Raw genomic sequence first — 16,630 nt, 5'->3', positions numbered from 1 at the left:
ACACGCTAAGCTAAATGTCACATACTAAACATTGTATACTTAAAGGGACTATTTGTAACTTTCAGAAATGCTTGTTAACAGCGACACCTGTGGCCTTGAAATCAACTAAAGTCAGCGTCGGGCTCGTGCTTGTGCTCGCTCTAAATATACCTGAACGAGCATCGCTCAACACAGTGAGGAGACACACGTCAGCTAAAAGCACAATATCACTCTATATTTCAGCTGCTTGGCAGTAATGTCAGCTGACCAGACGACGGTCTCTCCATGAATCAATGCTGATCCTAGTGTTGGCTTTTCCTGCCTCAGCGCAGGCTGAGGCAGCGGGGCTCTGCAGCGAATCTCCCTGCTCTCTTCGCCCGCAGCCGGAGTGAACAGGGAGACACCAGCACCCGGTCGGTAACGAGACGATAACGTTTCTCTCTGCGGAGCACCGTCACTTCACAAGACACGGGAAACCTCTGTTGGTCTGGAGGAGCTGCAGCAGTTATTGCTGCACAAACGTCCACTGTGCATTCACTAGATATTCTCAGAGCTAAACTAACTCTTCTGCAGTGTGGAGTGAGCGCGCGTTCACGTCTAGAGGTGGAGCGAGTACGCGAGAACTTGCGCGCTGTCTGAGGGAAGGCAAGCAGGCAGAGGAGCGGGGACGCCGGCCACACGCGAGCGCGCATGTGTCCTGACACGGTACATTTATACGCTTAAAAAGTTACAAACAGTCCCTTTAAATAGTCCCATTTTGTAGCGGATTTTGACAGCGAACTTTACTTTGTATCATTAACCTGTCCCTGTCGCTAAGCAACCACTACAACACATTAGTCAAACGTATTGTGTTGTTCTCAGATGCGGAGTGATACTGAAAGTGCAAAGGACCTAGATGTCCTAGCAGTGGTATCTGGGTATTAAATCACAGCTATGAACCATCACATTGCTTGATTTGAGCGTAGCTACAGAGAGACAAAACTGCTAAAGGTGTCTGTTGATCTTCACAGGATTTATTTTTGGTTTAAAGGAAGTCCTGTCCAAATGCAATACAGAAAAAGACTAATTAGTAAAGATAAGACTTTATCCCCGGAGGGGAAATTCACTGAACACTGTCAGACTTTCATGGCGTGACCTCATGTAAAGCCTCAAAGCACAGTTAACCTGTACATACCAGATTATATTCAACAATTAGCGACTAAATTAGGTATCAAACTTGGTATCTCACTGGACTTCAAAGTGAAGTCACCAAGCATTAAAATAATATGATATTGTTATAATGATAACTGGGTACAGTAAACCTGCCGTCTATGAATACAGACAACAACTTTGTTCTCTTGGAGGTCTCAAAGTCATTCTGGGAATTGTAGGCAATCATCAGTAGCAGTCGAGGTGGTTGGAGCAGGTTGAGGGTGAAAGTGGGTACACCAAGATAGTAAATTACAACACTTCATCACAAAATCACTACGGAACACACCGAATCGGCTTTATCTAACAGCTTGAGAGAGAGATTTCACTCTGACAGGATGAGAGTGGAGTTCTGTGCAGTTAGACGTCCATCCAGTCAGTGCTCGTCTTTTCACGGTCAGACATCCGAACACCGTCGAGCTTCCACCTGCAGGATTTTTTACCCAGTGGTCGACTTCCACTGGAATGCTACAGGTCCTGAGTGGCTGTGATCGTCGTGCCGAACAGTCATCATTTACATCTGTAGATTCAATTTGATTCAATTTAGAGATGCACATGGTGGTGGTTAATTATATCCAGCACAGAGTTCAGCAACCTGCTTCTCTTCAGCTCCTCTCCAGTGGCTCCCGGTTTCTGTCTATTAGTGCTTCTTGTTTTTATCATGCCCATGCATTCATAAAATGTACATACTACAGTTAATGTGTAACAATGAGCTGCACATGCTAATCCAGCTCACTTATGTCAGGGAGTAATGTGACATTAATATTCATGTATGATGAAAGTATGCACGTCTCTGTACGTACACTAAATGCAGCACAACACTGTGCAGTTAAATATAATATTCTGTCTGTCTATTACCATAAAGTCAAACCAAACTGTGCCCGTAGATTTAATTTCCTACTTTTATCATCATCAGATCAACAGCGGCTGCATATTTTCACTATAACAGGAGATGAAACCGTCATTTCAAAGGAATCTAGGACGGATTTGCAGAGACTTCTTTGAGTTTCTTTTAAGCTGAGCAGTGATGGAATACGTAATCTAACAAGAAACCTACTCCACTGATAAAAAAATATATGTTTCGTGCTCAAATTATAATGTGAATTTACCATTTATATTGCAAGTGGATGTAAAGTTAGATTTGCCGGAAAAGGGCTCTGCTGTTACGGGATAAGCGGTTGCAGATGGACGGAACATTTTTGGTCGCCTAAAAATGTTGGGTTGTACTCAGCTCCACTCTCTCATGCCACTTCTGGTTCCAAAAAAAACAAAACGCCGACCTCGAGGTTTCAAAACGTCAGTCCGCAAACCGATGGGTGACGTCCACTTCATACAGTCTATGATTTAAAAAGATAAGACAGTTGTTCTTTCTGATATCCAGAATAAATAAGAAGGTTTGTGGATTTCCTAACGCAGGATTCATGTGACATGTTCTGTGACGGGCTGCTACATCTGTGCAGCAGTATCTCCCCTCTTTGACTTCTTCCAGCCACGCTACCATTATAGACAAAGAAAAGATGTGAGCAAAACAATGCAGCATTATGCGCCGAAATGCATGAAGATAAATGCAGGATTTTGGTCTTGTGTTATTGTTGCTTATGTATAGTCTACTACGACCATCACCAATCACTGAAATGATTCCTGGAGGGAGTTTCTTCCGTGCTTTGTGTATCTCTGTATTTCATCATCTCTGAGATACTTCAGGCCACAACTGATGATATCCACCGCTGGTCTGACTACACCGCCTCATAAACACACATTCACATATACACAGATACACAGCTGCTCACACAAACACATTACTCTTTAATGGCGTCATTTATTTTCTCACCCGACCCCCCCGTCGGTCCATGAACGTGTCACCACGGTGACGTATCGCCGCTGTCTGCTCAGTATTCATGTGGAAGCCTGCGATCAGAAAATCAGATAGATCAAGTTTTATTCACAGAGGTGCACATGAACGGAGTCGTCACCCTCTGCTGAATACAAATAAAGACAGCAGCGCGGCAACACAAACATCTGCAGTGTCACAATATTGATAAACTGTGACATTTAATGTGAGCAAATGTCTTCAAACTCTTCATCAGTGTCTGACACACAGCTGACCAATACTTGGGCTGATACTGACATTGATATTCGAGAGTTTAAACAATCTATAATCCAATATAATTTAACATAAACCTACACGTAAACATACACGTACAGATGTTGATAAGGATCCCTTAAAGGTCCCATATTGTAAAAAGTAAGATGTTCATGTCTTTTATATATTAAAGCAGGTTTAAGTGCTATATAAATACCTTTAAAATATCAAAACGCTCAATATACGGAGAAACACACACAGCCCGTATTCACAAATTGCGCGTTTGAAACAAGCCGTTAAGATTTCTGTCCATTTGTGATGTCACAAATATACAATACTTAGTCCCTTACACGGTTTTAAACATTCTAAATGGGTCCCAGTTTATTTCCTGTTGCAGTGTATGTAAATAACATCAGCTGACAGGAAGTAAACATGGAACCAAACTGTTGCCTAGCAACGAAATTGACTTCACAGACAGTCCCCCCCCTTTACTGACATGCCCACTTTATGATAATCACATGCAGTTTTGGGCAAATCATAGCTTGAGTTTGCCATGTTATGATTGGAGCATATTGTTTTATGCTAAATGCAGTACCTGTGAGGGTTTCTGTACAATATCTATTTGCATAAAGCAGCATATTTGCACACTCCGATGTTGATAAGAGTATTAAATACTTGACAAATCTCCCTTTAAGGGACATTTTGAACGGATAAAAAATTTGATTAATTTGTGATTAATTGTGCAATTGACAGCCCTAGTAATTACTGATTGTCAATACATTAAATGCATATTGCTGAGTGAAGATGGTTGAATTACTTCCCTTATGGATTTCAGATCGATTCAGCAGCATAGTGCTGTGTTGTTGTTGTTTTTTCCTGATTGAGCATTTTTAATATGCCAGAGTTTTGTATTTGTGCAGCTCTGCATGGTAGATCTTCCACACAGATTCATGCTGAGATTCATGAGTACTATTTTGCGTACCAAACTACAGATAAAAACTAATTAAAAAAACACTGAATAACTGAAATAACCCTGTGTAATCCTAAATTATCCAGGAGGCTCTCGTGTTTCTGTGTAGAGGAAAATGAAAAAACAAACCTACTAAACGGACTGTGGTGAATACATCACTGTGTGCTCAGAACTCTCTATATGGGCGATAGAAATGGCGGTATGAATAAAATGAAATGACATTGGTTTTATCCTCTAAACTAGGGGGATTTAAGGCAGAGTGACAGCCAGAAGCAAAGTAAAGAGCTTTTTTGTTCTTTTTATTTCCGACTGAGAGCTGAGATTTCTAATGTGAGGCTTCTGTTTTATCTTCACTCACTTCACTGCAGGAAAGAGGCAGTAACACGCACCGAGGCTTCCACTTCACTTTGCATCCTCCTCTTTGTACTCGGGCTCTAACTGACTGAACAGGTATTTAAATGTCACCGGAGCTTTCATGAGCTACAAGAAATAGAGACTTCTGTCGTAAGCTCTCAGTTTTGTTTTGCTTCCAAAAAAAAGAAGAGAATTTAGATTCAGAAATTACTCATTACCAAATATTCAACACCACAGCATGTATGTTTTACTTGGTAATCATGGATGCATATTTACAGAAAGTATGAAAAACAAAAGTTCAATTCACTAACGGCAGCGCTCCACCTGTAGCAGTCATTAAGAGCAGAGTTATCTATCCCACAGACGAAGCTCCACTTTGCATAAAGATATTTCATTTCCCTGACTTTTCCGACAGGTTGAGCCGTGTTATGAAGAGTTCCCCGGAGGAACGAGGGAACATCAGGGGAACTCAACCATTAAACGCCTGTTTAACCGGAAAAATGCTCAAACTTGTCAAACTTGTCTGAATCTGTCCAGGTGGCTTCAACGTAAACGTCTTCAATGAGAGACAGTTGTTTACTTTAGTTGGTGGTTGCACAATTAAAATGACTCAAATAACTTCTTTCTCCACTTTGTGACAGCTTTCCCAATGTTCCCCAATGTCTGGGAAATATTTATTTCCCTTGGTCTTTCATCTATAAAGGATCTTATCTTAATTTACGCCTAGAAAGCTCGGATCGGCTCAGTAGTTTACAGGCATGGAAACAGCCGTCAATGAGCACAACACAAGAATTGTGCAGACTTTACCGCACTGTTGTGACGAAAAGAGAGCTGAGCCGGAAGGCAAAGCTCTCGATCTACCGGTCAATCTTCGTTCCTACTCTCACCTCTGGTCATGAGGGCCTCAGATGTTTTCAGAATCATCTTGTAGTGCACGGTTTAGCTGTAAAATGAGTTTATGACGCCGCCGCCATTGTGGATTCTCTTGAAGGATCGCCAAACTACCGGTCACATGACCGGAGCTCAGCCAATAGGAACGCTCTCTCTCAATGAAATGACCTGTGATTGTTCAAAGTCTCCCGTCACAGGCTAGATGTTCTAAAGCCTGAAAACAGAGCCATGAGGAGGAGCAGAAGTATCTCTCAGAACACTTAATACAATAATTACAATATGCTGAAAGGTTATTATGGGATTTTTGCAAACCATGGTATAAATATAGATATTAACCAGCTGAGAAAAGCATTATCATGTTCTTCTCAGGATAATTTGAACTCCATGAAACACTTTTACAAGCTGTAACGCGTAGAGATATTAATGTTGAACGTCCATATAAAACTATATGCTGTACTGTTCAATCATCAAATATGGATTTTGGTTCTTTGAATGTTTGCGAACCTCATGGAAAGCTCAACAATCAAACTCCACTATATGTCCCCCTGTTGTACACAGGCTGGTTGGACAGTCCCATATCAGAGATGTGAGGCAGTGGGTCCTCACCTGTACACACACACTTTATCACTTGGGCGCTAAATGCCGACAGATGTTGCACTCACAAGGTTGGAAGTGTTTCTTCTCCGTCTATCTTAGATGTGTGTCACAGAGGGAGGAGAGCTTGGATTCCCAGCGGTGCCTCAAAACGCTTTGAAACACATTTAGTCATGGCCATTGATCTGCACCCGATGCTTTGTTGATTTGATGTACCTGAATGCTTCGGTTTACTCAAGCTGAGCTGCTGTATTTGCACTACAGTCAGTCAGAGCCGACGGCCGAGGGCCAACACAGTATTATATACGGTACTTTGTTTGTTTTAATGCTGTTAGCTTGTACTTCATCACAAACAAGCGATGGAATGTAAGTCATACTTATAGTCGCTATCTTGTTTTTTTGCAATCAGAAGTGACACGAGAGGGCGGAGCTAAGCACAAACCAACGCTGAATGAGACATTTTTAGGCGACCAAAAAGGATTATAATTAACTTTCATGAACTGAGAACACGCTGTTAAAGGGTTAAAGTTGTAAGACCAAAACAACTCCCAGACCGGATGACGTCGTGGTAGCAACCTGTCAATCACAAGGTAGCCCCGCCCTAAAGCATTTCCTGCTTTATGACTCTAAATGGGACAATAATTTACTAAATGAACATCATGCTGTATTGAAGAAGACTTGAAACTAGAGATTGAGACCATAAACTCATGTTTACAATGTTTACTGAGGTAATAAATCAAGTGAGAAGTAGGGTCATTTTCTCATAGACTTCTATACAATCAGACTTCTTTTAGCAACCAGAGGAGTCGCCCCCTGCTGGCTGTTAGAGAGAATGCAAGTTTAAGACACTTCCACATGATGATTAGCATCTAACATTTAGCACACCAGAGTCTTAACTTCTTCAATTCGCTGAAACTCTTCAACTATTTCTTGTTGCAAATTTGTTTATGTTTAAAGTGCGGCACACACAGAGAAGCAATTCTGATAAAAAATAGATGATTAAATAATTAAGATATTGCCGGTTGTGGGCGCACTGAGGACAGTCCGCTCCGGTGACACTTTGTCCACGGCCCCGGGAAGCACCTTCGCCCCGAGCCTTTCCAAGCCGATGTAGAGCCGGTCGTGGTGCACCGCCTCGTATGCGGGACTCCCCAGCCTGCCGTGTGTCGCTCACACCCTCCAGCTGGCTGTCAACGAGGGTCTTTAGACACAGAGAAGTACTCGTATCGGTTCTCGGTATAGCTTTGTAGTTCTTTATCGTATACTGTAGTTCTCTATCATGGCTGCGTTGTAGTTCTGTTTCTATATATTGTGATTCTACTAGTGCTGCTTATATCTACTCTGTACATGCAACACATACTGCATGTCTGTCCATTCATGTGGTATATATTATAAAGCCTTCAGAGAGTTTCTGAGTTATATATATATACGCTCTTGACTTTGACTGGACGTCAGTATAAGGACTCCACTGTTGTTCCTGTTCTCCTCACTGTGGGTTACTTATACACATTCAGTACTGCATCCCATCACAGAGCATTGTCCTGTTGCTTCTTATTGAGAGTCACCTCACTGCCCACAGGAGGTCATGAATAAAAATGCATGATTGAAATGCAGTCTCCTGAACAGCAGAACTGGCCTATGACAGTAAAAAGAGCATATTTTCCACTTCATGTTTTTCTGAATTGTCAGTGTTGATCTGAGACGCAGCTTTAAAATCTATTCTTCTATTTCATTCATGATGAATTGGAAGGTTTTTTTAGTTTAAAAACATCCTCATGACATCCCACCAGAGTGTGTGCGGGTCCGTCGTTATCAGCGGGGCGAGGTGAGCTGAGGGCCGCTGGAGAGACGTATAGATCGGCGTAGAGTCTCAGAGATTATAGTGCATTGATCGGACAGGAGGCGGTTTGTGTTTTTCAATTGACGGCGTTCTCCTGTCTGACGGTGTGTTCTCTGTGATTTCAGGGGCCGAAGGAGCCGTGTTCAGCAAATCGGTGGAGACGCCGCACGTCAGAGCCGAGCCGTTCAAAGAGCTGAGGTGAGTCAGCGTCTGTTTTTCACCATATAGCAATAAATAAATACATATGTGAGAGTGCACACTGAGGCAGAACCACAGACATGAGTGTGAATAATGTGTGAACAGCCATAGTGACGTTATCCTGCATCTACACTGCTTAAATACTGCAGTGTTTTTAATGTAATGCAATAAAACACTCGTAAAACGTACCTCCACAGACTAGTCCCTCACTTTAGCACACACATACAGGTGTGCACCAGCATTCAAATGCAAATAATGTCTACTTTATTGTTCAGTATTTATGTGATCAGAGTAGCGCTGAAATCATTTGTCCATCAGCAAAAAATTACCATCAACAATTTGATTAACTAATCATATCATTAAGTCATTTTAAAGAAAGATTCCCTAGTTTGAACTTCTCAAATCTTAATATTTGATGTTTTCTAGGTCTTATAATATAAAATAAAATATTTTAATATAACATAATATAATATAATATAACATAATATAATATAATATATTATAATATAACATAATAAAACATAACATAACATAATATATATAACATAATATAATATAACATCATATAATATAATATAATATAATATAACATAATATAACATAATATAATATAATATAACATCATATAATATAATATAACATAATATAATATAATATAACATAATATAACATAATATAATATAATATAATATAACATCATATAATATAATATAACATAATATAATATAATATAACATAATATAATATATTAGAACATAATATAATATAATATAATATAACATAATATAATATAACATCATATAATATAATATAACATAATATAATATAATATAATATATTATAATATAATATAATATAATATATTATAATATAATATAATATAACATAATATAATGTAATATATTATAATATAATATGCAATTTTTAGGTTATAGCGGGCGAGTGAAAGTACTGGCATTAAAGGCAAAATAACGCTATGAAGTAATTTATGTTAAACTTTGGCAAGGAAAAACTGGCAGTAATTGATTTCCAATAATAAATATATATATACATTTACATAAAGCAGCATATTAGCCCACTCCAATGTTGATACGAGTATTAAATACATCACAAATCTCCCTTTAAGGTACGTTTTAAACAGATAAAAAAATGTGTGATTAATCACAGACAATCATGTGATTAGTATATATATATATATACATAACTTATACCTAACCCTAACTCTGTCTTTGTCTCAAGTTAAGATATGGATTGTGTTTGTTCTTTATTTAAGAGCCCCACTGAGGTTTCCAAGAGAATGGAAATGATCAGTGAATGTGATTTATCATCGCTGATTGATCATCACAGCAGAGGAAATTAAATGCAAGAATCAAACATCTGGAACAAAGGGAGTGAATGTTCTGATTTAGATCTCCAGTAATAATTCAGACAATGAAAACACTGCAAGGAGCCAATTAAACTCCTATTCAGCCTGTTTTGTTTTATGTTTACAGCAATAATCTAGTAAAAAAATATATATTCGCATACACTTGCCAACAGTGCAGACTAATATTCTACTAATCACAGAGATTTGTCTGCCAGTATTTGATTTTATGATGCATGGCGGATTGATGAATCATCAATGCTTTACTAATGACTTCAAAATCCACTTTGATTCACCACATGCATTTATCAGCCCGTTTTGCCCAAATAAAAGTCTATTTTTAAAGGATTTAAGATTTTTTTTATGCATTTTATGCATTTTATTAAATTTTGCAAATTGTATTTGCACGTGTTTTCAGCCCTGAGGTCACAATACTTCCTCAACTTACTCAAGTGCATAAAAGATATCGCACTTTTGAGAAAGAAAAATGTGAAAAGTCATTAAAGAGGCTTTAAAGAGGCAGGATTTAAACATAGAAATCTATGGCGAAGTGGAAAGAGCACTTCTCCATGGGCAATTAGCGCTCCTGTCCAGTAACGTCTGTCTGTAGGAGTCAGTGCTCTAGTACATGTAAGCAATCTTCAGATCAATGGGTCCATATTTGGCAACAGATGCCTCATCCTTCCCCTCATCTTTCCTTTTCCTCCTAGTCCTTGAAATCAACAGAAATCAGAGCAACATATCCTTCATCAAGGGGGAGGAACTAGAGAGTTATAAGATGAGAAGGAGAGGACTAAAGAGAAGCAGAAGCAGAGCAAGATCTGGATAAAAAGAGATGGAAGGGAGTGAAAAAAGATGATGGGAGGAAGATGAAGCTGTCTACTCTGACATATTTTGGTGAAACGATCAAATAGGCTGCGTCCGAAATCACATGCATTACATACTCAATATGTGTGCTATCATTCAACATACTTCCATGTGAATAAACAGTAGTTATGCATCTTTTCGGACGCAAAGAACTGTAATTACCGCGTCACTTCTTGAGAGCCTCTTTGCCGGTTGGAGATGCGTAACCATGGTAACCAGTGCCAACCTCATGTGACCAAAACAATGATGCAGCGTTGCATACTGTAGTATGTCACTGGAAATAGTATGCAATTTGTATACTACTGGTTTCATACTACGGTTTCAGACACACTAAAAAATCTAGTTAAGTGTCAAAATTTCGGATCCATGGACAGCCGAGAAGTGGATTAAGCTGCAGGGGTGGTATCTTCTCCCTGGTTGGAGTTTTAGGGCGTTTTCACATCAGGTACGATTGATCCGTACCGTCCCCGAGTATGATTGCTCCCCCTCTCCGCTCAGCTTTCACATCAGTAAAGTTGTTCCGTACCCAAATACACTTGCGTCATCATGTACGTGTATTTGTTGATGTTGAGATCAGCTGTTCTAGCGGCGGAGCATCTTAAAACACTTCATTCAAACATGACAGAAACAAAATAAAACTCATCAAAACCGACGTCGTTAGTCTTTCCAACAATCACCAACTCTGGTTTGGTCGAAATAAACCCTGATCTCTCCGTGAGTGTCTCTCGTTCTTTGCAGACAGACCATTAAATCAGCTAAATATAATAACAGACATCACTCAACCCCATCGCCTACTAGTGTTTATATTTTAAGGAACCTCTCGCCGGCCTTCCTGCTGTATAACCCACGGCCGTGCAGCTCAGAGGATGAGATCGGTGCATGCTGCAGCAGATACAGAAACAGATATGAAACAGTTTTAAAACAGATTTTGGAGGAGACCGGCGGCGTTGAAAACAGCCCGCCCTTTCACAACTATTCGCTAACTGCTAACATTACTCACAGTTAAATAGCGGTCCACTTCCGTGTTTGGGTACGATTGGTTTTCACACAAGATGCGAACCGTACCCGAGTACACATGATCCGTACTCCAGACCCTCTTTTCAAGTGGACTCGAGTATGGATCGACGAACCGTGCATGAGTACGGTACGGAGCGTTCACACTAATCAATCCAACTGGACTTTGGGGGAAAAGTGTACTCGGATCGAAAATACCTGTGTACCTGTGGAAGAGGCTATAGATCAACCTTGTTTCCAGCAGTAATAGGCAGCTGGTTTCAGCAGTCAAGCTCTGATAAACCCACCGTACACTAGCTGACAGACACAGTTAGAGACTATAGCTGGAGAAGAAAGTGGAAAATGCAGCAGCTAAATAGACAGATATTTTTATCTAAGGAGTTGGTGAGGAAAACAAACTTCTAAAAGGAGAGACTTCATCAGGTTGACACATGATAAAGCTGCTCTGTGTCTGCTAGGTGTGTTAAAAAAGGCATCTTTTAAGGTGATACTGCAGGGCTGTGTGTCTGTCGAGCTAAACGTCCGGTTCTTCTGCCCCCTATAAGTGGCCAAAGAAATCCATGCTGACCACAGTATCTGTTTGCCTCGAGGGAACGAATTGCAACCGCCGTTCAAGCAGTGAGAGTTTGATAATCACAAGATTGCGGGCGGACTGTCACTTTAAGGCAGACAGGTGTCACAGGTTTCCAGCATCCCTGACAGGCATCAGTCACATTTAACTCTGACTGACTGTGTGTGGCTGCATCCTCCCCGTGTGTGTGTGTTGTGTGTGGACAGCCGGGCCGAGGTTGTCTCCTTGATGTAAACATCTTGTTTATCATCTTTCTCCTGCTGCTGTGCTGTCAGATGTGATGACAGTCAATCAGAGCAGAGAGAGAGGGAGTTTATAACAGGACTGTGTGACAGTGAAGGAGTGAGAAGAAGACAAACAGTTGAGAAGAAGACGAACCGTGAAACAGAGCAAATGAACCCATATTTCCCAGCATACTTCGACTTTTTCTACTTTAGTGATTCAAATACATACTAACCGTGCACACACACGTGTTTTCACCTACTTTACCAGACTGTGCTTGATTGATACCTCCCTCACTCCCCTGTCACACCTGTTAGGTTTGGTAACCTCGTGTAATTCCCAGCACACACACCTTCAACCTCGCAGAAGTCTAATTAACCGGAATAACTAACACCTGTGAAGCTGTGAAGAACCTTTTAATGCCTGAAAAAACACAGCTGGCGCGATTTGTGTGCTTTGTTTTTTGCATGCTGGCCTGTTTTTTTTTACAGTGGTGGATCATTTATCTGACTGAGGTTGGTGCAAGTCAAAAATCTATGGTCCCGACCATGGCTCTGAAATATCAGTAAGTTAGAATCGATGGCCCCGACCACAGCTCTGAAATATCAGTAAGTTAGAATCGATGGCCCCGACCACAGCTCTGAAATATCAGTAAGTTAGAATCGATGGCCCCGACCACGGCTCTGAAATATCAGTAAGTTAGAATCGATGGCCCTGACCACGGCTCTGAAATATCAGTAAGTTAGAATCGATGGCCCCGACCACAGCTCTGAAATATCAGTAAGTTAGAATCTATGGCCCCGAGCACGGCTCTGAAATATCAGTTAGAATTTATGGTCCCGACCATGACTAAAATATTTTGGGCTAAAACCCAACCACGACTAAAACATGGCAATCTAAAATATGGCAATATCAGTAAGTAAGAATCTATGGCCCCAACCACAGCTCTGAAATATATCAGTAATTTAGAATCTATGGCCCCGACCACAGCTCTGAAACATCAGTACGTTAGAATCTATGGCCCCGACCATGACTCTGAAACATCAGTACGTTAGAATCTATGGCCCCGACCATGACTCTGAAATATCAGAAAGTTAGAATCTATGGCCCCGACCACGGCTCTGAAACATCAGTAAGTAAGAATCTATGGCCCCGACCACGGCTCTGAAACATCAGTAAGTTAGAATCTATGGCCCCGACCACGGCTCTGAAATATCAGTAAGTTAGAATCTATGGCCCCGACCACGGCTCTGAAATATCAGTAAGTTAGAATCTATGGCCCCCACCATGACTCTGAAATATCAGTAAGTTAGAATCTATGGCCCCGACCACGGCTCTGAAATATCAGTAAGTTAGAATCTATGGCCCCGACCACGGCTCTGAAATATCAGTAAGTTAGAATCTATGGCCCCGACCACGGCTCTGAAATATCAGTAAGTTAGAATCTATGGCCCCGACCACGGCTCTGAAATATCAGTAAGTTAGAATCTATGGCCCCGACCACGGCTCTGAAATATCAGTAAGTTAGAATCTATGGCCCCGACCACGGCTCTGAAATATCAGTAAGTTAGAATCTATGGCCCCGACCACGGCTCTGTAGCCTAACTGTGCTGCGTATTGATAAATCCATGGAGCTGTCCGTGGTGCTGAAGTAGCAGACAGATTTGTAAATGTCTCCTATGGGGGCTAACAGCATCACACATGAATACAGTTGGGCTCGTTGGATCCACAAGAGTCTCAGCTTTACAGTGATACCCAATGTATGTAATTCCAAGACTGTTTAGGGACCCCAGTATGCAGAAATATTCATTTTAGTATAGGCGTAAATAACACATTTATACTGCATGTGATTATCATAAAGTGGATTCCTTAGGTTTTTGCAGTATAATATCATGCCAGTACATTCACTAGTTTGAAAACTGAACTCGATACAACCTCTGAAAGACAGACTAGCTGTTGGAGTCACACCCTGGCTACCCAAACACCAGCAGTCATAAAGTGTTGTCCTCGAAACCAGCAACATCCCGGCTTAAAACCTACTCCAGTCACATTCTCAAGCAGACAGCAGACCTAAATGTTCTTTACGTTATTTTGATCTGAACTGAAAGAGAGAGAGGCGGAGAAGGGAAAGTGGCAGACTGTGAGGTGAAAATAGGAAAAATCTAGAAAGAGGGAAAAAAGAGATGACAAAAGTACAAAGTGTGAAGATTAAAGAACAAGGGGGACGTGAGCAAGAATGAAAGAGCTTGATAGGAGTATAGGAGACGGAAAAAAACAGAACTCATTTTTGTCAGAGAGAGAACGAGACAGAGAAGTCTCAAAGAGAGACAAGAGGGATGGAGAGATAATGCAAAGAAAGAAGACGAGCTTTATGTGACAGAGAAGAAATGCTGCAGAGACGAGCGTGACGGGAATTAGAGGATTGGAATCGAGGAGGACTTTGATGACAAATATCTAATAACAGTATTTCAGTGCTGTGTTGCACCGAGATGAACCGTGATTCATCAATCACTGCTGCTTTCCTTTCAAAAAATCATCATTTCAAATAATAAAAAAAAGTCCCGTCAGTGATGCGCAGGATAATTTCCGAGCGCCGCTCCGAAGCTCCCTCATCATGTGATCGTCCGTATAATTTGACAGCCAGAGTCGACGGCAATGTGTTGTTTTTTCCCCCCGTGTTTATGCATCTTTTGGTGACAAGCAGCCAATTGAGAATGAAATATGGCACAAACTATCCAATTATGTCAGAAAAAGAGACGCGAGCTCGTTGGAGCATGGCTAAAATCTGATCGTACTCTAATCTCTTCCAACCCCTTGGCAGGTAGCAATCGAGGATTCAAACCCCATTTCGGGATATCACATTAACCCCCAAACACACACAAACACACACATAAACACACCCTGCCAAGAGCTGTCAGTTTTTTTTACCGAAACCGTAACCATCATATCCATCGGCGAGGTAATGCCCTGTCAACAGGATGTGTCCTTGCATCAGACAAACGCCTCTGTGGGTGAATTTGATGGCTCACTTTGATTTATGTCCTGACCAAATCATGGCACAGATAAAAGAAATAAAAATGAAGCAATAAGCAGGACAGTGAAGAAGAGAAGAGAAGAAATAGAAATGGAAAGCGAGAACTGTGAGGTGAAATGATCTGCAATGAGTGACTCACTTCCTGCAGGAGCCGAGAAGCCCAAAGTTTTCACATCATGAAAAACTTTGATCGACGCTCAGAAAAACTCAATCTGGCGGCGTTTGTCCCACGGCTCTTCCCGTACGGACAGTTTTTTGAGTTGCCTGCTATCTTCACTCTAAAAAGGGAATATTATGGTGCTGAGATTGAAGCTGCGCCGACAGACGGAAACGCACCGCAGGAGGCTAAATTCAACATCATCCGGCTCAAGTGGAAAATGTTCGCAGTATTTTATTACAGTACGGCAAACAATTGTACGGAGACAGTTATAGTAGAGCTATAGTATTGAGTGAATCAGGAATTAAACAGAAAAATAGTCTAAAACAGTGACAATTGTTTAGTATGAAAATTAAATTTTTACTAAATCTGTAAATTACTGATTTAAATGGCAGAATACGTCACTTTTTAATTTAAAATAATATACGCAAAACAGGCAAAATTCATAACATGAATCCCAAAACAAACACAGCTTTACGACAAACTGCGACTTTCTTGACATTATGTGTGTGCAATTCATGGCACAATTTAAACGGGATCAACAAACTATTTGTCCCTTGACGTTGACTACCGTACATATTTATTCTGAAATAAGGTCCCATGTTGGTCCACCGTAAAGCGAGGGACTTCACCTTCTCTATAAGCAGCTAAGAATACTGCAACACCAAACAAAAAGGCCAAGAAAACCAAGTTAATAAAAATAATGGGCAGCGTATTACACCAAGAGATCACAACTCAAGGTGGCCTGCACCACTGAGCACCTCTGACCATTATCAGAAGAAGAAAGAAAAAGCAGAAAGAAGAGGTGGCAAATTAAGATCCAACATGCCCCCGTCTTTTCATCTTCTTAGTCACCCCTTCCCCGTCTGTCCTCTCTAATGTCTCACCTTTCTTTGTCCTCTTCTCTACCCTCGTCATCCTCCACACCTTCATCTTACACTGATCCCAGTAATTGAGAGGATGGCGTGTTCTCACAGCCGAGTGTTCACAAAGCCCCGCAAAGCAATCAGCTGCACTCGTATCGGCCCCCAGATTGCCATTTAACCTATGATTTGCCGCGTGGCGGCTCATTTCAGCTCACCGTAGCTTATACATTTATAACGCCAAACTGTTCTGACCGCTGTGGTCACACCGTACAAGATGCAGATAATTTATAAAAGGCGTCGTCGCCAAGGACAAAGGAGTAACAGGAGTACAGAGCAGACAGACGGAGAGCGTGCGAAAGCTGCCCACAGGTTTCAGACTGCGCAAGTTTACAATTTCTGTCATGTCAAAAAAAAAACTCCAATCATTTCCGTTGTTATC

General features: G+C 41.0%; 1 protein-coding gene across 8 annotated transcripts in view; it reads left to right on the top strand.

The window, feature by feature from the left end:
* Positions 1 to 16,630, top strand: part of sgcd (sarcoglycan, delta (dystrophin-associated glycoprotein)) — a 618,307-nt gene that overhangs the window by 290,708 nt on the left and 310,969 nt on the right. For all 8 annotated transcript variants that reach the window (XR_012590425.1, XM_074611818.1, XM_074611822.1 and 5 more), the window contains one exon: positions 8,025 to 8,097. Coding sequence is in view for 7 of the 8 variants with exons in the window: in XM_074611818.1 (XP_074467919.1) it covers positions 8,025 to 8,097 (73 nt within the window). In the remaining variant the exon portion in view is untranslated. The remainder of the gene's footprint in view (positions 1 to 8,024; positions 8,098 to 16,630) is intronic.

This window comes from Sebastes fasciatus, chromosome 16 (assembly GCF_043250625.1).
Source record: "Sebastes fasciatus isolate fSebFas1 chromosome 16, fSebFas1.pri, whole genome shotgun sequence".
NCBI lineage: Eukaryota > Metazoa > Chordata > Actinopteri > Perciformes > Sebastidae > Sebastes > Sebastes fasciatus.
Note: the sequence above shows the minus strand (reverse complement) of the source record. Positions and strands in the feature narration are given on the sequence as shown.